Source organism: Globicephala melas, chromosome 20 (assembly GCF_963455315.2).
Source record: "Globicephala melas chromosome 20, mGloMel1.2, whole genome shotgun sequence".
In the NCBI taxonomy this organism is placed as follows: domain Eukaryota; kingdom Metazoa; phylum Chordata; class Mammalia; order Artiodactyla; family Delphinidae; genus Globicephala; species Globicephala melas.
Genome location: NC_083333.1, coordinates 42710743 through 42733499, shown reverse-complemented (window position 1 = coordinate 42733499; position 22757 = coordinate 42710743). Strand labels below are relative to the sequence as shown.

The 22757-nt window shown below is 56.5% G+C and overlaps 1 protein-coding gene across 24 annotated transcripts in view; it reads right to left on the bottom strand.

The window, feature by feature from the left end:
* Positions 1–3932: 3932 nt before the first annotated feature.
* Positions 3933–22757, bottom strand: part of SRCIN1 (SRC kinase signaling inhibitor 1) — a 67759-nt gene continuing 48934 nt past the window's right edge. For 11 of the 24 annotated variants that reach the window (XM_060290675.1, XM_060290672.1, XM_060290676.1 and 8 more), the window contains 8 exons: positions 21946–22076; positions 21703–21850; positions 21128–21374; positions 20444–20678; positions 18683–18837; positions 18244–18396; positions 17559–17681; positions 13789–15209 (listed from right to left, as the gene is read on the bottom strand). In XM_060290675.1, the coding sequence (XP_060146658.1) occupies positions 14124–15209; positions 17559–17681; positions 18244–18396; positions 18683–18837; positions 20444–20678; positions 21128–21374; positions 21703–21850; positions 21946–22076 (2278 nt within the window). In that variant the 3' untranslated portion in view covers positions 13789–14123. The other 13 variants (XM_060290678.1, XM_060290680.1, XM_060290679.1 and 10 more) reach the window with 5 other exon arrangements.

Below are 22757 nucleotides of genomic sequence, written 5' to 3'. Positions count from 1 at the left end.
CTAAGCCCATGCGCCACAACTACTGAGCCTGCAAGCCACAACTACTGAAGCCCACGCTCCTAGAGCCTGTGCTCCACAACAAGAGAAGCCACCGCAATGAGAAGCCTGTGCACCCCAACAGAGTAGCCTCTGCTCATCCCAACTAGAGAAAGACCATGCGCAGCAACAAAGAACCAACACAGCCAAATATAAATAAATAAAAATTAAAAAAAAAAAAAGTTCGCATCACAAGAAAATTTTTTCTGTAACTAGGGATGGTGACAGATGTTAACTAGACATTGTGGTGAGCATTTCACAATACATACAAATATTCAATCATCATGTTGTATGCCTGAAACTAATATAATGGTGTATGTCAATTGTACCTCAAGAAAAAAACTTTATTTCTCCTACCATTTTATTTCTGTAAGCAATGAACAATTTAAAAATGGAATTAAGGGCTTCCCTGGTGGCACAGTGGTTGAGAGTCCGCCTGCCGATGCAGGGGACCCGGGTTCGTGTCCTGGTCCAGGAAGATCCCACATGCCGCGGAGCGGCTGGGCCCGTGAGCCATGGCCGCTGAGCCTGAGCGTCCGGAGCCTGTGCTCCGCAACGGGAGAGGCCGCAGCAGTGCGAGGCCTGCGTACCGCAAAAAAAAAAAAAAAAAAAAAAAAAAGAAAACTAAAACATTGTTGAAAGAAATTTTAAAAGATCTAAATAAATGTAAAGACATTCCATGTTTCAGAAGACCTTGGGTTGTTAAGATGGTAGATTCAGCACAATCCCCATTAAAATCCCATCTTTTTGTCTTTTTGGCAGAAATTGACAAGCCGATCCTAAAATTCCTATGGAAATGCAAGGGACCCAGAACAGCCAGAACAATCTTGAAAAAGAAAACAAAGTTGAAAGTTCCCAGTTTCAAAACTTACTACCAATCGAGACATGTGGTACTGGCATAAGGACAGACATATATTTCACAGGAAACATTTCTTTGGAAAACTCCAAATCTTTTTGGGTTGAACTAAGAGGAATAAGGATTTTTCCCTGACGTGGGCATGATGGAGGCCTGGGCCGAAGCAGAGAGTCCGTGGATTTTGAGTGAAATTTCTGGCACTGTGGCCAGGCGTATGGGATGGAGCTCCCTGCCAGGTGTCATTATGAGTGCTGTCAATCATTCGGCATCAGGGAGTGTCAAGGGAGCCTGTGTCAGCTAATGGGCGTGGTGGCCTCGCGCCCAGGCCCCCAGCACTGGGGATGGCGCTCAGCTACCCTGTGAGCTCCGGGATCGCTTAAGCCACTCAGAGGTCAAAGAGGAAGAACACACCCAGAGGACTCAGAGATGTGCCGTGAGGGAGAGAAGATGTGGGTTTCCCAGGTTTCTATTTGTAAAGCAGTCCCTTTTCTCCTATGAATTAGGGTCCGGCTCTGAGGCTAACCTGAGGTCACTCAAATCCTTTGCTCAGTCACTCTCCGCATCAGTAGACTGGAGGCAATAATACCCAGAGCCCACGTGATGGAGATTAAACGAACACTTAATAAGTGTCGTGATGAGTATTATAAAGCACTAAGAAAGCGTGGCTATTGGGAGAGAGAAGTCGTGGGTTTAAGTCTTAGCTCCATCACTTTGTAGCTACAAAGTCTCTGAGATTCAGTTTCCTTCCCTCAGCCCTCAGATTGTTTGCTCTGAGTGAGTCCAGGCAGCCGTCATCTGTACCTGCCCCTAAATAACAGCTCTGCTCTCCCTCCCGCCCTGCCCTCGCCCCACCTCATCACGCCACAGCCACAGGCAACTTCTGAAACAGCATCAAATCACGTCACTTTCTGACTTAAAACCCTCCTATTGGTTCAACGGCTCTGAGAAGAAATCCACCTTCCTCAACACATTCATCCAAGACCCCCTGTGATGGGGCTGTGCTCACGCTCCCATGTCATGTCGTGCCCCCTTTCCCCTTCTCAATTTCCTTGGGTTTCATTCATTTTCTAGAACCCACAGATGACTTCCCGCCTCAGGGCCTTCTGTGTGGGACACTCAGCCACCAGCTCCCATACAGCCACCCTGTCCATTCTGAAGATCTCCCCTCACATGTGACCTCAGGGCCTGGTCGCACTCTCTGAAGCGGTCCCCATTACTCAAGGCCACAGCCGTTGCACGCCTGGGCACAGCTCACCGTCTGCCTCGATTTTGCTCCGGTATTTGTGTTCTGGCTGAGTCCCCTCCTCGGCGCTCAGCCGTAGTCCCAGCGAGTCAACGAGCAGCGCTGGCAAGGAGGAGACAGTCGGGAGGCATTTGAAGGGCGAATGAAGTGCCTGGCATAATTCTTGCCAGGCACCGATGGTGCCATTTATTACTTGATCTTGACCTGTCAGTGACTGAGGTGGTTCTAGAAGATGAGGGGGCTTTGGCTACTGGCCCAGCTTTCTGGGAATAGAGTGGGAGAGAGGAGGCAAGATCTGCTGACATTTCAAAAGGGACAAAAGGGATGAGGTCTGGCCAAGAGTCTGAAGGGCTGCTTGATAAGTGGGTGACCCAGGGAGTGGAGCATTGCCTGCAGACAGCGAGCACATCCTCACCCCCGGCCTCCAGTGAGACCTGGAAGAGGGTGGCATAGGCCACTGACATTACCTCATGGGATGGAAGGGATGGTTTGCGGGAGGCGGGGGTAGAGGAGACCCAATAATAGCCCAGGTCTCAGCCCAGCTGGAGAATGCCTGGAAGGGCAGCCTCAAGGACCCTTAGAACATGCTGGGACAGTGGCACAGCCTTCAGAATTCCAGGCAAACCTGAAAAACCCAAGCAGGACATCTGGCCCACTCGATGGCGGGGCAGGCTAGACTCTGATGTGGTAGCCTTGGAAGGGGCCGGGCAGCTCGCTGGCTACAGGACCAGGGTCCAAGGCTCCCACCCAACCAGAATCGAGGGTAAATCTCCTCTCAGGGATCTTCTAATTTCATAGGCGACCACGGAGTAAGTGGAGCCAGGATGCCTTTGGGGAGGACAAAGCAGAGATGCAGCATGATTGGGGCTAAATCTTCAGGCGAGTATTTTTCAAACCGTAGGTTCTGACCCATTCAAGGGTCATGAAATCATGATTCATGATTGAACCCAATTCAGTGGGTTGTCACCAAATGTTTAGACTATAACAGAAAATAGCAGAGTACGTTGTATGTAGTAGGTGCTGTTTCACTAAACACGTGGGTGTTTGTGTGTGGACACGTCTAAATCATTGAGATGTAAAATGGATTTCTTCTTTTTTTTTGCCTGTGTCACATGGTATGCAGGATATTAGTTCCCCGACCAAGGATCGAACCCACGCCCCCTGCAGTAGAAGTGCGGAGTCTTAACTACTGGACCACCAGGGACTGCTACACCAGCACGGGCCCTACAGGGAAGTCCCTAAAATGGATTTCTTACTGTGAGTTACAGTTTTAACAAGGTTTGAAAGCTGATGTTCTTGATAGGATGGGTGGATACCATTAAGGGCCATCCCGCCCAAAGGGCAGGAGGCCAAGACCCGATCCAGGGGACGGCTGGAGGTAAGCAGACCCGACTCGGCTTTGGGGCAAAGCATTGGGTTTGGAGTCGGCCAGAGCTGGACTCCAATCCTGACTCTGCATCCAACTAGTTGTGTGACTCTGGGCAAGACGTCTAATGCCTCTGGCTTTGTCACTTGCAGGTGTAAGTGACGCCAGTGGCTTCCTCGCTGATAGTGGAGAGCTGGCGCCCCGTGAGTTAGCGGTCTTCTTCTCCAGCATCTGGATGAGGTCGGTTCTCACGGGCTCTTGCAGGCAGCAGCAGCCCCAGGGCCCCTGTTTCGGCCCCTCCCTCTTCGCGCTCTGCCAGCTCAGCTGAGAGGCAGTGGCTGCCAGGGATTCCCCATCCTCCATCCCACCCACCCCAGCACCTTCTAGGATGAAGATGAGAAATAATGAGACAGCAGCCTCCAGGAAGGAGATTCAGGAGAGGAAAAAGAAACAAGTTTTATTTAAGCCCCAAACACTCGGCTAGAAAAACCAAAAAGGAAAGAGAGCAGGAAAGTGGGAGAAGAAAAGGGACATTAAAAAAGAGAGACAGAGAAAACACAGCAACCCTTTTCCATTTAGAAATTGTCAAGTTACACTGACAGAAGTCACAGAATATCCACAGAAGCCATCACTGCTACACCAACACGGGCCCTACAGGGTGGACAGGGCGGGGTGCGGAGCCGGGCTCGCCCTGGGGGTCCCAACTGGGACCCCGCTCAGAGCCTCGGGCCTGAGGCTCCTGGGGAAACAGCATATTGTGGAAGGGGCGGGAGAGAAACCCCCCATGCGAGTAACACAGCACAGTGGGCAGGGGCTGGGGAGACCAGCTACAGGGGTCCCCCCAGACGTCTTGGTTTTCTCTTGGTCAAGCACACACTGATGGACAGAGCAGCGAGGCGCATGCAGCTGGGGGGGGGCCTTGACGTGCTGGGGGCTTTGGGAGGGCCCAGGGGCTGGAGGCTTGGGAGGGGAGCCGGAGCGAGTGGAGCAAGGCCAAGGACCGTACACACAGGCGCTCCCACACGCGGGGTCTGCACGCATGTGCACGTGCATGCGCAGCTCACACACCCCTCCACGTACACCCTTCTGTCCACACACACACAGGTCACACATTACACGTGCTCTCACATGCCAAGGTCCTCCACATCAATGTGCAGGTGGGCACATGCCAATGCCCAGGCCACCGCTGTGTGCCCGCCTCCCTGCACACGTGTGGGAGGTCATGCCTGTGCACGCTCATGCTTCCTTCCCTCTGCACACTGGTGAATGGACTTGTGCCAGTGGACACACACACACACACACACACACACACACACACACACAGGCTGCGCATAACTCCTCCTGTAAATATGCAGGCACCAAAATGAAAGATGCAAATTCCACTGGGCTCCACGTGAGTGGGTGGGGTGGGGCACAGGACTCCCTCCATTTGCTCCCTTGTGGATGGACACGCCCTTCTCCCCCCCCTCCAAGAGACATTCAACTCAGGACAATGACGGTGGGGCAAACGTTCAGGGCACAGGGTTGAGGGTGGGAGGTGCGGCAAGGGAAAAGTAGCAAGCAGAGAGTAATGGAGTGGAGGGAGGAGGGGGCACCACTCCCCCCCTCCCTCCCAAGTCAGGGTGTCTCTGTACAGCCGAATCAAACCAAACCGTCTCACTGGACCACAGAAGCCAGGCCAATGTACCCACCCTCTAGCCCCCTCCCCTGCCAAAACAGCGGCCAGGGAGAGAGTGCCGTGGTTTTCTTTTTTTTTTCTTTTTTAAATATTTATATATATTTATATTACGTATATTATATATATATATAATATGTAAATATATTTTTAAAACAATATAAAATGTTAAGACACTTCACTTAAATGTAAAGAGTTGCCTGCAATTAAAAGTAATTGCATCATTTATGAGGTCCTTTTTTTTTTTTTCTATTTTCCAGGGTATTTTTTTTTCAGGACGGATTTTTTTTTTAACCTCTTCTTTTGTTATTTTTCAAAAAGGCTTGCTTGCCTTTGTACAAAAATGATCCAAAGCTAGAAAACAAGGATGAGCCAACAAAAACAACAACAGAAAAAGAAAGAAATGAAGGAACACAACCCAATTCCCCCTCCCGCCCCAACCCTCAACAGCTCCCCCTGGCTCTCCCCAAACGCCAGGCTCCAAGGTCTAGGAGGTTCTGCCCCTGCGATGGCTCCTTCTTTCTGTGCTTACTCGGGGAGACTAATCCCAACGCCCCCCACCCCCTGTGCTTACCCCACTTTGTGCTCCAAATAGGAATCCTGCTCCCTGGGGACCCCACTCCATCTTCCCCCTCCTCCCCCATCCACATACTCTCCCTGCTGGCCCCTCACTGTGCCCTGGGGGGAGCGGGGCTAAGAACCAAAACTGGTCTCTCCAGCTCCTTCTCAGGACCCCACTAAAAGAAAGCCTCACTGCCCACAGCCTCTGCAAAGCTGGCGCCCACAGGTTCGGGGGTGCTGGCTGGCTGGTCAGGCTTCAGGGACCCTCGAGGATCTCACCAGGGGTCCCCAGCCCTACCCTGAAAACCCTCAAATCTCAAAGAGGATGGTTGAAGGTCAAGTCACCCCACCTGTGGGGTCAGAGCTGTCCTCACTGCCCCCCATGAAACCCCTCTCTATTCCCCCCACTTCCCTCACAACCAGACCCTCCCCACCCTCCAGGCCTCAAAATCTAATTTGCTATAGGCCCTTCATTCTTGCCCACCCCACCCCCGTTAAATAAGTTAATGTCACTTAAAGTGCTAAATTAGGAAACTAAAAGTACCAAATACCCCTCCTCGGGGCTGCCCTCTCCCAGGGCAGTGTCCCCAGTGTCAGGCTGTCTGCTCAACCCACCATCCATAACCAGCAGTCCAAAGGTGCCCCCTCCTCCGATCAGCGCCAGCCAGGCAGCTCCTCACCACAGGAAGGTGGTCCCGGGAAGCCAGCTCCTCTCCAAGGACACGCAGATTCCACGGGCTCACACCACCCTGAGGCCCCTCCACCTCTGGCCTCCCTCTCCAGCCCCTCTGTCTCGACTCCAGGCCCACCCAGGCATGAGTGGACGGGAGCAGAGAAGCAGCGGCGTTGGGTCACATCCCGAGGTTGGACAGGTGCGGCACCTCCAGGGCCAAAGTCTCCCGACGTCCCATTTTCCAGCCTGATTTTGGGATTGGTCCAATGTCCAGGTTTTCCTCCAGGAAGGCTTCCGAGGAAGGGGAGAGGGGGTGTCTGGCTGCTCCAAGTCTCCACGCGTAGCGTTTGTTTGGAGTGCTCTTGGGAGGAGTGTGTGGGAGACGAGGAGGTGGGGCAGGGGGGTAGGAACTTCAGGATGGACTTGGGAGGGAAAGTGGGGAAAGAGAAAAGGAGGCATGATGACAGGAAGTGTGCCATTCTGGAACAGGAAATCAAGGGAAGGTGTCACGTTTTGGTTTTTAGTTTTACTGGTTTGCTTTTTCTTTCTTTCTTTTTTTTTTTTTTTTTAAAAAAAGATAATTAAAAGTGAATCATTAAAAAAACCAAAAACACCAACAGGGGATGCGCAGAGAGAGCTGAGGACAGGCCACCTTCAGGGGATCTAGAGAATGGTGTCAGGGTGGGGTGGAGATGAAGGGAAGCCGAGGAGAGAAATGGCAGGGATAAGGGAGGGGGCAGGCGGGGGTGGGGGGTAAGGGAGTTTCTAGAAGGAGATGGAAGAATTCCTCGCCCCAAAGGAAGTCAATACGGGGATGGAGGTTCTGGAAGCCGAGGGCTTTTCTGAGACTGGGCTTGAGGTCTCACTCGACCCGCTCATCTCTTTAGACGGTTTAGTGGCCTGGAACAAAAACAGAGGTCATGGGTCAGAGAGAGGAAGGGGAACCTTTGTGCTGGCCCCCAGTTACAGTTTGTTGTGTTTTTTTTTTTGCGGTATGCGGGCCTCTCACTGCTGTGGCCTCTCCCGTTGCGGAGCACAGGCTCTGGACGCGCAGGCCCAGCGGCCATGGCTCACGGGCCCAGCCGCTCCGCGGCATGTGGGATCTTCCCGGACCGGGGCACGAACCCATGTCCCCTGCATCGGCAGGCGGACTCAACCACTGCACCACCAGGGAAGCCCCAGTTACAGTTTTAAAAAATGAAAAATCTCCACAAATCCAAGAGAAAATTAACTGCAAACAGTAGAAATCAGAGGAGGATCTGGAGAGAGTGACTGGTCCCCTGAGACAGGGGAGGAGCGGGGTGGGGGGCACAGCAGGGGCAGAAAGGGGGCGCGGGGTTGGAACAGAGGGCCTGGGGTGGGAGGGTAGGCCCATGGTTACTGATAGGAAAGAGAGAAGGCGGGAGAGAGAGACCAGAGAAGCACAAGGGAGGGCAGCCCAGGGCCAGGACAGGCACCAGGAGCAGAGCAGGTGGGGAGCAGGGAGAGGGCAGGAGAAGGGAGGAAGAGGGGAAACGTTAGCTGCCAAAGGGGAGGCGGGAGGGGCGCAGCCCAGGCTGGGAGGGGGGCCCAGCCAGCCGGCAGCCCAGTCAGGGCCCCTTCCAGCCTCAGCAGGTCTCACAGGGGCAACTGAGGAATGAGCTTGTCCTCCTGGGGGGCGCTTCTTTAAAGACCCTCCCCCCGCCGCCTCCTGCCCCGCAAGTGTTCCTCTAGCTCTGAGCTGTGCCTTGTGGGTAATGGGAGGTCACCCCCTCGTGACGTGTCCGGCACTCACAGGTCACCTCTGACAGAAACGGCCGTGCCCCCTCCTCACCTCCAGCAGACCCCTTGCATTTACACTGGTCCTGGAGGAGATGGCCTGTCACAAATGCAGACTCCAGGGCCCCACCCCAGGGTCCATCTCTAGCAGGAGCTCAGGAATCTGCATTTTAGCCAGGTGCCCCACGTGATCCTGCTGCACAGAACTCTGAGATCCCTCGATTAGGGCAACATGGACCAGGTTTTCTCTCTGAAGTTGTATCCACTGTCCCTCCTGGCCTTACTTAGCTACTGACCCGTCCTGATGAAAAAAGACAAGGCATGAGGACTAGAGGCAGAGAGGCTGTGGCGCACTGACAGAGACCTCCTGCGGGCCAGGTCTGGGCACGGTCATGCCCTTTCTCCCCGACCTACATTATCACCCAGCTGCTGGGCAGCCTCTATCAGGTGCTTCGCAGGGGAAACCCAGACGGTGCCTCCCGCAGCCTGGAAGGGAACCAAGGAGACCGTATGTACCTGACTGGCCAACAGTGAACCCGCCCTTGAGGTTGCTGGTCACATTTCTTCTTCCACACGTGCACAGCAATCCCTCCCCCTGTTGTTCTTAATTATGTCCAGAGAAACAGAGCTTTGTCACCTTTGTGACCGGCAGAAACCTCATAGATGGTCAGCTTTAGCCGGGGGAGACTGGAACCGTTAGCTACACCCAAAGGGCTGAACCCCACACCCCTCCTCTTCCTGTGGGCCAGAGTCTAGCCCGCTCTCTGCGCCCCGAGCCTACTGACCTGTCCCTCTGGGCTACGAGGCATAGATTTCCACACAAGCGTAGGTCATCTTGATGCTGCCAACCCTGTTGGCGCCTCCTCCAGGGCCACTCCCAGGGCCACCTCCTCCTGCCCACACGCCCTTCTTCCTAGCTGTTTGCCTGAATCAGGCACTGGGCTGGCAGAAGAGGTGGGGCTTCCCCCAGCCCAAGGGGAATGCGTCCCGATAAAACCTATGGCAATTCAAGCCGTTCCCTTCTCCTAGCTAGTGACTGATCTAGAGACAGGCAATGAGGAGAGAGGGGAGGTCAGCTGGGGGCCTCTGGGGAAGGTTCTCCTGCTCCTACAATGATCTGTGTGCCTAGGAGCCCTGGAATGAAGGCAGATGTGTTCAGGTGGGGTGGGATGATGGGCCACCTGAACAGAACTATGGAAGGAGCCCAGGTCTTGATGTCCTTGAGCTGCTGAATTCCCCAACCCTGGAACCTCCCTGCTTCTTGTTTCGTTAGCTAATACCTTTCCTTGTCATTTAAGCCATTTTGGAGTTTCTGTTATGTGCAGCTAAAACCGCTTAGACCGCTACATGTGAGCCCACCATGGTTCCCCTAATGTTCTTGTCAACAGTGTTCCCGTCACGAGTGCCGTCTCCCCAAGGGTTGGCGGCACCCACGAAGTTATGCTTCCCAGCAAAGCAGTAGAATCCAGCGTTAGGACAAGCAGAATTTGTAACTGGCAGACCTGGGTTTAAGTCCCAGCTATGCCACTTCCTAACCATGTGACCTTAGGCAGGTATCTCTCTGGGTCTTCATGTCGTTACTCGCAAAGCAGGGATAACAGCACCTGCAGCACCAGAATCACATGAGACGATGCACACAGAGCACGAGGCCCAGTGCCTGCACTCAGGATGCAGGCAATAAATGGTAGCTATTATTATTATTATTATTATATCATTAGTATATTAACATTTCAAGTCTGCATTGTCTAGTTCCATCGGGATTGGGCCTGATCAGTGGCAAATTCATTCATTCATTCATTCATCCATGCGTTCACCTAACCAACAAATATTTATTGAGTGCCTGTGTGTGCCAAGTACTGTTCTAGGTGCTGTAGGGATGTAGCAGTGACAAAGGGATTAATGCACAGATTTTTAAAGATATAAAGTTGTTACGAGGATTAAATAAGATGCTTAAAATTGGTACAGAAGAGGGGTGCTATTTTCTGTTTGCCTCTCCATCCCCAGCTCTGATTTCTGCCCTGCTCTGCACCCTGGCTGGCTGACCCCGCCATGCCGTGGCTGGCTGGCTGGCTTGGTTTGCCCACTGGGGATTATGACAGGGCGGAAAGAGAGAGGGGGTAAAGTTTCTTCCTTACTCCCTCCCCACGTGGTGCCACGTCGCTGGCATGCTGTGCCCTCCAGAACTATAGCACCTACTGTCCAGCTCTCACAGGACTCCCTACACCCTAGGTCCCCAGACCCCTCTCCCCAGGGAGGTCCAGCTTCCTGCTCTCACTGGTCCCTTCATTACAGTCTCTTCACCGGAACCAATGGAGGACATACACTAGGTGTCCAACAGTTGCTTAGCCCTAGTAGAAGAGGGGGTGTCCACAGTTTCATGCCCGCGCCAAGCCCTCGATCCTTGTCGCCTGGGAATCTGGCTCTCATCCCACCCCTGAATCTTGAGCACATCCAAGAGCTTTTCCTCAATCATTTCCTCTGATTTCTCTGCGGTATCAGGCACAGTTGCGCCCCCTCTCGGAACTTTCTCCACTCCTCCACCCCGACTTCTCTGTCTGGTCCTGCCACTTCTATTCCCCTCCCCCTCATCATTGTCAAGGCCGCTTCGAGCTCCTAGTGTCAGAACCACGAGATGAAGGAGAGGCCTCTGTCCAGCCCTTGGCCCTGACAAAGGTACAGTGCAGCCAAGCATGGTGGTGACTCCTTCCCTTTGGAGAGCGCTCTGTGGCTTTCGAAGTTCTTTCCCACACACGGTATTATATTACATGAACTCAGAAGCCGGCCTCTGGGTTCTTGCCCTCATTGTACAGATGAGGAAAGAGCCTGCAGAAGGCAGAGGACTTTGACCAGGGTCACAGACTGAGCTGGGATGGAACGGTGCCCTGGCCTCAGGATGGAGGGCCAGGTGATACGGGTGACTGGAGCAAATGGACGGGCTGGGGTGGGGGGGCGGGCAGGGAGAACTGGGCTGAGGGAGCCGAGGTTGGTCATGAAGAGCCAGGGCGGCCAGTGAGGGAGTTTTGATTTTCTTACCCAGCCGGGGCTGGAGGGCACAGGTGGTATGCTAGGGGAGTGATAAAATCAAATCCGCATTTTACAAACAATCCTCCCCACCCCGCAGGTCTGGGAAGATAGGTTAGGGGTCACAGAAGTTGCAGGGAAACTTTAGAAGGGCACGCGCTGGGGTACCGAGGCACAGGATAATTTTTTCCCCTGCTGCTTTATAACATTTCTTTACTTTAAAACATTTCTGCAAAGAACGTGTAATACTTCATTAGAGAGAAGATGCTTTTTTAAAGAAAGGTTTCTAGAAAAGTGAAAGTGAGATACAGCCACACCAGTCATGTGGGAAGAGAGAAGCACCATGTAGCTGGGGAAGGTGAGGGAGGCGGGGAGCTCAGGGGACCCCTCAGCGTAGGTGGATGCCTGGGGCCGGTGACTCTCCCAAGTGGCGAGCAGCGAGCAACAGGGGCAGGCTTGAGCTCAGAACAGAGACCTGGGCAGGGACAGATGGCACCGGTGCCCAAGGAGAGGAGCACGTGGTGTGAGCAGCAAAGAGGCTGTGGAAGAAGATGGACGCAGGGGAGTGAAGAGGTGGGCAGAGGGGAGGTGCCCAGGAGGGTCAGTGAGGGCCGACAAGGGAGGAGAGGATGCCAAGGAGCGGAGGGTCTCACGGCCCCCCAATGCACGTGGGGGGGGCAGCGTATGTGCCCAACATGCTGCAGAGAGGTCGGTAGAGCACGGTGCAAAGAGGCCATTTGGAGGCCACTGGAGACCTAGCCAAGCCCAGGGGTGAGGCTGGAAGGAAGCAGGAGGAGGGGGTGGGTTGAGGGATGAATGGAGGAGAGGGCGTGGAGGCGATGGAGGTGACTGGAGGGGCAGGAGAGAGGTCAATAATAGGCAGAGGAGCTGGGTGCCGGGGGAGTTGGGAGTCACGGTGAGAGGCGGGGAGCATAATTCCGGAGGAGGGAGGCGCCCGCTGAAGAGGCAGAAGCAACTCTGTGCGGGGTGGGGGCCTGGGTGTCGGTCTGGATTTGAACCCTGCTCCAGCACTTGCCGGCCCTGTGACCTCGGGTAAAGCCTCAGTTTCCCCATCTGTCAAATGGGGATAATAAGGCCCATCCTCAGAGCAGTGAGTGTGCATGAATTAATGTGTGCGTCCGGCACACGTGAATACCCCAGGAATGTCGGCGGCCATTCTAGACACCGCAGAGAGACCAGCCTGGACAGGAGGAGGGGAACTCATCCTTGGTAGTGGCAGGAAAGAGAGCTGGGGGTGGGACTGGCAGGATGTGTCTGGGGACCCATGAGGAAGACGATTGGCCAGCAGGGAGCGTCTCCACTGGACGTCCACTGAGGGGTGTCTCCACTGGACTCCCCAGAGGACCAGCAGGCAGGCCTGTGTGCCCAGCGCTGGGCAGAGCCATGTGGTGGGAAGGGCTTTGGGATCCCTGGCTCCCAGTCCTGGCTTTGATGCCACCTTGCTGTGGGCCCGTGGGAAGTCCCTTTCCTTCTCTGAGCTGTCCCCTCATCTGTAAAGGAGGTGGCTAGACTTGCCCATCTCTCACCTCCTGCCTCTGAGCCTAGAACCTTCTTCAAGTCACAGCATCTGGACATTTCATGACCCCCACTCCCAGCCAGCACTCAGAATGGACCTGGCATACAGGAACTGCTCGGAAATATTTACTGAACCAAATGAGCGCGCTAAAGGTCTCTCTAAACATCTAGGCCTGAGGACCATTTGCATCTTCCGACCGGGCCACAGGTGAGCCACAGGGCAGAAGCATCCATGGGTGAGGCTGTCAACTCGATATACTGTCCCAGGCCCACTAATTAAATCCGAAAGAGGGTGCAGCGCCTCCACCACTATTACGGCACCCAACGGGGGGGCCGAAGTACTTCTCCCCTTCCTCCCCCTCCCCATTAACCACACTGCAACCCAAACACGAGACTGAAAAACAGATGCAAAACTGGTTTCTCCCTTAGTTGGGAGGTGGCCTAAGAGGGAGGCTGAGATGAGAGTGGGGACCCCAAAGAGCAGGTGGGACTTGAGAGCAGAGGGAAGGAAGCAGAGGAGGGGAGTGGAGTGGCAGGAAGACAGGCATAAAGGCCCCTTCCACACCCCGGGGTCACCAGCCTTAGCAGGGTCTTGTCCAGGAGCGGCTGAGGAGACAGCCCTCTCTGGTCCTGTGTGAGGGGCCTTCTGAGAGAGGAGCCGTCTGGCTGAGAACCAGATCCTGAGCCCTGGGACTGGAGAGAGGAAGGAGAAGATGGCTTAAGGGACCGGTGGGGCAGTCCTGGCGGGGAGGACCTCTCTGGGCAGCCGGCAGGAAAGTGGCCACAGGAATACTGGCAGGAGATGGCCAGTACGCAGCAAGAGCACACAGCACTGCCAGTGGGGAGGGGGAGGGGGAGGGCGTCTGGATGGGGGCCAGGCCCCGCCCCCGTGGTACCCAGGCTTACCTGCTGCTGGGCCTGGATCCTCATGTACTCGGCCCTCTGCTTGCCATGCTTGCCTTTGTCGGGGCTGCCTGCCTGGCCCTGGGCCGCCTTCAGCCGAGAGGTCCCCAGAGTCACCACCTTCATGGGCGGCACACTGCCACCGCCACTCTGCAGGAAGAGGAAGAGGGTCAGGACTGGAGGTGAGGTCACACAGGCAGCCCAGGCACAGTGGGCCCTCTGAGACCTGGAGAGCTCTCCCTGGCTCCACACCCCCCCACCCCAGGAATCAGGCCCACTCTCAGGCCAGGTTTAAGGCCTCCCTGCAGGAGAGGGGATGGGGCCCCCGGCTAGGTTCCCAACAGCTCCTGGGTGAGAACCCTGGTGGCTTCCTTGAGTAGCCCGGGGGCAGCTGGTGCCCTTCTGGGGGAGCCATTTTGAAGGTGAAGGTCCCTGGCATCACCACCACCGCTCCTGGCCTGAGAGAACGTGCCTGAGATCTGGGGGGAGGGGTCTTTATAATGGCAGACAAAGTAGGACTGGCAGCCCCAGGCCCACATCTTCCTCTGAATGGGAGGATGGGGGCGAAGTCTCCCTAGAGATGGACAAGTCCAGCCCCCTTGAACCACCCCAGGGACCAGGCCTGCCCAGAAGGGCGGCGCAGGCAGAGAAACAGCAGAGACAGAGAGAGTCAGACAGGAGAGGAGGAGGGGAGCGTGGGGATGCAGAAGGGGGAAAGAACTTTATTTGTCGGTTTACAGATACAGAGCAGAGGGAGAGGCCCTGGTCCCCACCATGGCTGGTTGGGCTGATCCCTGGGCAGGCCAGCTTCCCAGCCTGCCAGGGGCTCTGCCTGCAAACCCAGCCTGGCACCGGGCTCCCAGGAGGGGGGCGGGGCTGAGAGAAGGCCAGTGGGAGGAGGGGGCTGGCGTGGTGCTCCTGCAGCCTCCCACTCCCTCCAGCTCTGAAGACTGGAACAGGAAGGTAAGAGGAGAGGACGGGGCAGGAGGCAGCCACCTGGGGACCAGGGGGCGGGGGTGGGGGGCTGCCAGGGGATCCCGCGGCAGGGGCCGTGCCCATCTGGCTCAGGGTGGCTTCCAGCTCCCGGAGCGTCTCCTCCAGGCTGTCCATCCGCTGGGTGGTGGCACCGTGCCCCGTGCAGCCCAGGCCAGCAGCACGCTGACCCCTGCAGTCCCCACTGCAGGGTTGGGCGTTGTGTCCAGAGTCCTTGAGGGTCTCCTCTGGGTAGGTCTCGGCAGCGGAGGGCTCCTGGGTCCTGTCTGGGGCAGGTCCCCGAGAACAGGGGACCCCAGCTCCTCCCTTTTCTGGGCTGTAGCTCCCTGTCCCCAGTCTCTTCAGAGCCGGCCCTTCCTTCTCCAGCATTGAGCTGTTCCCGGGCTGGGAAACCTCAGCCATTAGCCCTGGCGGGGCCCGTGGATTACCCCAGCCCCTCCCGCTGCCAGCCAGGGTCCGGGGTCGTGGGGTAGGGGTTGTCCTGAGGCCGGGTTCCTCAAGCCTGGCCTCTGGTGGAGAAGGAGGTTTGGGGGCACACTCTGTCAAGATGATCCGGGGGACGCAGAAGGGCCTGCGGCCTGCGGCAGCCTGCGGAGAGAGGAAAGATGAGGGAGAGTGTGGTCCCTGCAACCGAAGCACCCTGAGCTGGGATGGGGGGGTCGCATGTGGGTGAGCCCAGCCCCTTCCTTTCACAGATAGGGAAACCGAGGCAGGGGAGGGTCCTGACTGAGTTTACCCAGCAAGTTAGAGGCAAAGTTGGGACTAGAACTCAGGCCTTTTTCCACCACACCCTACGGTCTCCCACTTTCTGGCAAAGATGCCAGTTTACCTAGAAGCACAGACACATGTTTACATCTCATCACCCATGTTAAACTCTGAGAGCAGCTCTCATGGTTACTGCCAGGAGTTTACCCATCTGTGCGATGGAGTAACAATAATGTGAGGCTGGTGGAGGATGAAGTGAGCACAAGTGGGCACGTGCTTGGAACAATGCCTGGCACGGTGTAAGTGCCCGATAGGTATCAGCTATTTGTTGACTCGAACTGAATGTCCGAGACCCGCAGCCCCGTGTGGGTGGAGACCAGGTGTTGGCCTCTGGCCTCGGAGTGTGGGTCTGCCATCCTCATCTCAGGCCAGAGATTCCTGGTCCCTACCCCTTACTTCCGGAGCTTTCTCTGAGGGCTTCACAGTCACAACGGGAGGGGCTCAGCTAAGTCCCTCTGCTGCACAGGCTTGGGCAAAGCTAGAGCATCTGCCTCTGTGTGAGCGTCCCGGGCTCTGGCTTTGGTGGGGGCACAGAGAGAGGCCCCCAGTCACCCCTACCCCACTTGAGTGAATTCTGGTCTAATTCTGAGCAGAGTCTTATACCAGGAACTGCCATAAACGCCTTCATCTTTAATCCTTTCTGTTGCCCGTGAAATGGCTACTACTCTCATCACTTTACAGGTGAGGAAACTGAGGTGGGGGGTGTCATGTAATTTACCCAAGGTCACTTACCCACAGCTAGCTAGTGGCAGAGCCAGGATTTGAACCCAGGCAGTCTGACTCCAAGTCCAGTGCTCTTTCCACTAAAAGGAGCCATGTGGAGATGCGTGGGGGGCAGCAGGGACCCCCAGACCCCCCCACCCCAGGCAACCCACCCAGCCCTGCCACCTGCTTACCTGGATGTGGGAGGTGCAGACTGGGAAGGCAGAGAGGGCGACCCATGCCCGCCCGGCTCCACTGCCCAATGGCGCCTCAGGATGCAGAGGGGCAGCCAGCCCAAAGGGCCAGTGGAGGGGCTCTGCCCACTGGACCCCACCAGGACTGGCTTCCAGGGCCAGAAAGGTGCAGTGGCTGGGTGCAGCGGGCCAAGGTGCCGAGGCACAGCCAGCCTGGGGCAGCCCAGCCATACCCCCAGACGGCTCCTTGGACTGCTCTGTGCCCATCCTCTGCCCAGCAGACGGCACTGTCTACGTGTTTGGTGCCTGTCTGCTCCCCCCGCCAGGGAGCCAAAGCACCACCAGGTCTCAAGTCAGGCTAAAAATCAGGTGGCGGCCAGCACAGAACCCACTGTGGGCCGAGAGAACCAGATGAGGAAGGTGAACACGTGAGTGCACGGGAGGCTCCCCTCTGCAGAGCAGAGGCCCTCCTGCTACAACCTAACTGGGCAGAGGGAGAGATTCCCAGACCACCGCCCCGCAATTCCCCCTCCCCAACCAAGCACAGCCCCCTGGGGTGCAGACAGCAGGTCACCCTCAAATTCCCAAGAAAAAATAAAGAGGAAGTAAGTGCAGCAGGACAGCAGCAAGGACTGAAGTTGAAATGCCCAACACCGAAAGACAGAACCGGCAGCCAAGGAAGGGCATGGGTTTCTTCCATCCCAAGCTCTCTGCCCAGATGGGGCCATGGGACGGAGAGAGGCTGTAAATGAGCCTTCCTCCTGGGCATCCTGGTGCCCAGCGCAAGGCATAGATTCTAGTGGGAGAAAGAGCCCCCACCTGGCACAGGCAGCGGAGTAGGGGAGATGGGGGCAGGGACCAGGCGAGGGCTCAGGACAGTGTCAGACTTTGAGTTGGGCCTAAAGTCATGTAACAAGCACGATCCAAACTCCAATCTTGGACCAAAGACAAAACGTGGGCTTCGGGCCAGACCTAAACTCTGGCTGCAGATACGAACAAAACACCCACCACAGGCCAGACCCGGAATCAGGCCTGTAAGGAAAGGCCCCAAGGGGGCCACCAGGTACCAGGCTGCTGGAGTCTGGAGAGGGAAGGAAGGGTGATGCATCCGTCCTTGGGGAGGGGGAGGGGGTGAGGCCCTGGCAGTGGCGGGACTCAGGGACGTGACTGGCAGGTTCTAGCGGGTGTTCTAGCGGGTTAGTGTGAGAAGTGAGGAGAGGAAGCGTGGAGGCACAGGCAGAGAGAGCGCTGTGAGAGGTGGGGGACAGCCCGTTACCTTCCACGTGGGGCCCGGGGCTGAGCCCCCAGGAGGCCCCGGGTCCTGGGGGAACAGCAAGGTGGGGATCGGCTGGCGGCAGGGCGTGGGGGGGAGGGGAGACACTGAGCTTCTCTCAAACACCTGGGGAGCAGAAGGTGGGGGCAGGTTTGGAGGAGGGGGTACAGGGAGGATGGGGGTGCTGGGCTCTGACCCAGGCACTCATGGGGAGGGGGTGGCCTGGGCTGGCCCTCCTTGGCCCCTCACCATGGCCACTGGCCACCAGAGGCCCTGGTGGTCCAGGTCTTCAGCCTCTGGGGAGGGGTGCCGAGAACACTCGAGTCTGGGTGACTTACAGCACTGGGAGGGGGTCAAGGTATATGGGCGAGTCTGTGAGAGCTTCTGTTCTCAGAACACTAGGGGATCGGGGTCTCAGAGCACAGGAGGTGTCAGGGCAGTTGCGGGGTGTCTCAGACACTACAGTAAAAAACTCAAACATGTGGGGAGGGACCTCAGACCCCCTCCCCCATTTTACAGTGGAGAAGAAACTGAGGCAAGGAGGAGAGGCTCCTGAAGCAGCCTCAGTGGGGACCCGAGAATCCAGTCCCCTGTCCTAGTCCAGGCACCTCACCCTGGGGTCAGCTTGACAGGCAAAGGGAGGGGGCCTGGCTGATGACTCGGGGGGCCAGGTGCGCCCCTGACCCACCTCCAGCTCTGCGATGATGCGGTCCTCGTCGTCCTCATCCTTGACGGCAGAGGCCATGATGGGGGGCGTGGAGGACGGGCGGGCCACCTCGGACACGGCTCGGCGCAGCTTTACCTGGGGCTTCTGCACCTCCAGCTCCTCAGACTCGGCCTTCTGCAAGGGCCCGGTCCCCATGGAGACCAGGCTCTGGGCACCTCCCACTCGCCTCCTAGGCCCCAGCACTTCCAGACCATCTCCCACCTGCCCCAGCTCCTCAACGGCCAGGATGGCCCCTTGCCATGGAGGAAGCCCAAGCCAGAAGCAGAGTCACCACTGGCCAGCCTCCTTTCTTTCCTTCCACTTCCTCTGAGAGAGGGGACCACCCCAGAGAGTCTCCAGAGGTCATCTCAGGCATCCCCCCAACTCGACCCCCTGACCCCTACCCAAGCGGTGGCAGTACCTTGATGAAGGCCGAGTCCTTCTTGCTGGTGACCACGACCTCTCCAGTGCGCGTGGTGGTCAGGCCATGGGAGGAGGGGAAGCTCCGGCGGGGAGGGGGCGGCGGGGGCGACTTGGAGGGCTTCTCCGTGCGGTATCGGGGCACTGTCAGCTCATCTGTGGGAGGCCAAGGGACTAGGGGTCAGGGGACTCGTAACCCTGGAGTCTGTGCACCACATCTGACTCCAGGGTTAGGATAAACCTGGCTTCCTCCTCCAGCGAGGAAGGGAGAGGAACGCACAGGGGAAAGGACACAGGCTCCCTCCTCCTTCTCTCCTACCTCCCCGTGCAATCCTACCCCAAGCCCTGCTGCTCCTCCCCTTACAGCACTCTCATCCCTTGCTACTCAAAGTGTGGCCCGTGGGACAACAGCATTGGCAGCACCTGGGAGCTTCTTAGAAATGCAGAAGCACAGGCCCCACCCAGAGCTGCTGAATCAGAATCCACGTTCTAGCAGATCCCCGGGTGATTTCACGTGCACGTTCAAGTTTGAGAATCACTGCTCTAATCCATCCCTTTCCTGCCCACCCCTCAGCCCTGCCCTGCACAGACCTTCATCCTTTCTCCATCAAGAGAGAGTACTATTCTGAGAGTCTGACCCCACCCACCAGGCTCTCCTTTCCCCCAGTTCTTCCCGGCGTGGGGGCTGCTTCCTGGGCAACCTGCAGAAAAGTCCCTCAAGCCTGACATTCCTCCGCCTTTGATCCCCCAGCGATTCCCCATGACCTCAAACCACGTTCAAGTTTCTTGGCCCAGCACCCTCTGAGCCTGCCAACCTTTCAGCTTCAGCTCTGCTTACTAATCCTTGGTCTGGACCCAGCAGGGCAACACCAAACACAGACCTCCAGGCATTTGTATGTGCTGTTTCTCCCTGGAATGCCCTCTCTCACTGGCCAGGGAAATGCAAGCCTCCAATGGAAAGTCCCCTTCCATGGGAAGCCCTTCCTGCCCTTCCAGGGCCTCCTCTAGGACAGCATTTAGCACCTGAATCCTATTTCCGGTTTACACACAAGGTATGGCCTGGGACAGATTACTTAACCACACTGAGCCTTAGTGTCCTCATCTGTAAAATGGAAATAATGACTGTATCTGCCTCCTGGGATTGTTGCAAAATTATAAGGATTGATACGTAGAAAAGCATTTGGAGCAGTTCTTGCCGCGTAGTAAGTGCTTGATAAACACAGATGTTAGTATTACTCTCCCACGAAATTTTAAGCTCTTTGAAAGCAGCCTTATCTCCTTATCCCCAGCACCTAGCAGATAGTGGGTGCTTAACAAATACATGCGGCAGGAATGAATAAACGCGTGAATTACAATTGCCATTTCTGGTTCGGGTTTCTCACAGGCTCAGGGAGCACAGGAACCCTGTCCGTATAGCTCAGCACTGCACCCGCACCCCGTCTCACCACAGCCTCGCTTCTGGCACACACACTGGGTCAGAACGTGCAGGGGGACGACCCTCTGCCTGGACTTGCTCATCCTCCCTGCATGGTCCTCTCAGCAGAAGTCAGAGCAGTGGGAAAAATCCCTGGATGGAGTCCAGTGCTATCCCGTCCTTCTGGGTCTCCCTTCGTGGACGAGGGGCAGGCCAGCACCTCCCTCCTCTGGCAGCCTGACCGCAAAGATTCTCACTCCCAAGCGCCTCCCCCATCAACCTGAGAGCTCCCGAGGCTGGGGCTCCCCTCCTCTGGGCTCTTCGCCAGCCCCCTACCTGCCCCCATACCTGAGCCTCTCCTTCCACTGGGCTCCGTTCGGGGGGTTGCCTTCTGACCGTGGGGCAGCTTGGGGGGCTTGTGGTCAGGGGTGGGGGCTGGGCCTGGGTGGGCCTTGCTCCCACAGTCCAGGTCAGGGATGGCCTTCAGCAGCTCTGCCTGTGTCTCCTCCAGAAGCCGGTTGATGTCCTTGGCGCTGTACTGGGTCAGGGCTGCCCGCTTTTCCTCCCAGTCCCGCTCGGCAGCCTTGAGAGGAGGGGTCGACAGTCAGGACTGAAGTGGCTGCCCTGCTCCTGGACCTTTGGGGCCTCGGCCACACATGCAAGGAGTGGAAAGGAAGCCTCCCACTTGGTCCGAGCCTCGGGCTTCTCCTTGAGTATTACACGCTTTCCCTGTGAGCCTGGAATACCACCTTCATTACAAACTACTCTTGGGATAAACTTAGACCTGCTTTTAGACATTCTATTCTGTCTCACTGAGCACATAATCTACTCTTATGCTAACACCACACTGCCTTGATTATCATAGGTTTATAATATGCTTTTCTGTCTAGCAGGACTCATGTCACCCTCAGTATGCTTCTCAGACTTCCTCGTCCCCCAGGAACAAGTCCCCACGTGTTGGCACCTGCCAATCTAGGACGGTGGTGAGAACGTGTGAGCCTAATTCTGGCCCCCCCATGCCGGGCCCAGCACCTCAACAGACACAGCCTTGTCCACGCTTCTCTTGCCAGGAGTGTCCAGGCCTTTGGTGGGGTTGCCCGCCTTCGGGGTCGAAGGGGCCCCCTCGGTTTGCCCGCTCATCTCGTGGAGCTTCAGTGGAGGGCTGGGGGGTGGCATTTCAAAGTCCAAGCTCTTGTTGAAGTCAGTCTCGGCTGTAACCTTCTTGGGGGACTGATTCAGGAGGTTGCTGGGGGGTGGCCACGCACCTTCGTCCACTTGCCTGGGGTTGGGAGAGTTGGGAGCAGCTGTGAGGCCTGCAGGATGGTGGCCCCATGGGAGGGAAGCCTGGCCTGGGGGAGGTGGGGTTTGAGGAGGGCTCTGGGATCTTGCAGGACAAGTGGAAGGGCCTGGGGAGGAGTGACTGCATCCGGCAAATGGGAGGGCCAAGCCTACAACATGCACGGGGCCACAGATCAGAGCTGAGGTGCAGATCCAGTGAGCTTTGTGGGAACTGGGATAAGGGGTCAGGTTGACCTATCGATCTAGCTCAGTATGTGACCTCACTGGGAAACTGGAGGTCAGAGATAAGAACTCAGGGATAGTATGACCTTCGGATCTGGGCCAGCGTGTCTGTGACCCCACGGCAGCGCTTGAGTAGCCCATCCAGGCGCTGTGGCTCCTCCTTCAGGAACTTCACTGCCTCCACCTCCACACGCAGCACTACCCGCATCTTGCTCTGCAGGCCTGGGAAGTGAGCTGAGGGGAAGGGAAGGAGTGAGCTGGGGAGGGAGCAGCTCCGAGGACTGGGAGGACAGGCAGTGGGGTGGGGGTAGGGGTGCCCCCAGGCTCACCCTTGAGTTCAGTCAGCGTCTCCCCGAGCTGCTTCAGCACCAGAGCCTTCTCTTCCAGCTCGGGCCCAGGCACCAGTCGGTGGTTGTGGGACACGTCCCTCTGGATCTTCTCCACCGACTTCTCCAGGTCACTGCAGCCACACAGAAAGACCCTTTCAGCCCCTCTGGCCCCAGCCCAGACCCCTGAAATTGGGCAGCTGGAAAGAAATCAGGCCACCAATCAGATCAAAATTAAAAGCCATTCACCAGGGCTTCCCTGGCGGCGCAGTGGCTGGGAGTCTGCCTGCCGATGCAGGGGACACGGGTTCGTGCCCCGGTCTGGGAGGATCCCACATGCCGCGGAGCGGCTGGGCCCGTGAGCCATGGCCGCTGGGCCTGCGCGTCTGGAGCCTGTGCTCCACAACAGGAGAAGCCACAGCAGTGAGAGGCCCGCGTACCGCAAAAAAAAAAAAAAAAAAAAAAAAAGCCATTCACCAGACCACAAGCCCAAGTGAAATCAGAAAGCCAAACTTCAGAGATGAGACTTAGAAGCACTCCCTAACAGGTGCCCTGGGTCCCCTCTTTGAAGTTCTGATCTTTCTTAACATCAATCCAAATCTCCCTCCCGATAACTTGCATACTATGATTCTCATTATGCCAAGGACACAGCAGAGGAACTGGCAGCTTTTCAGAGAACTGGAGGCAGTTGCATGTGCCCCTAAAGAGTCTCTTTTTTTTCAGGGGGGCACTGCCACGTGCATCTACCTTCGCTCAAGTGATCCAGACACTCAGCCTCTTTCCTCAATGACAAAGCTGCTTTCAATTTTCAGATG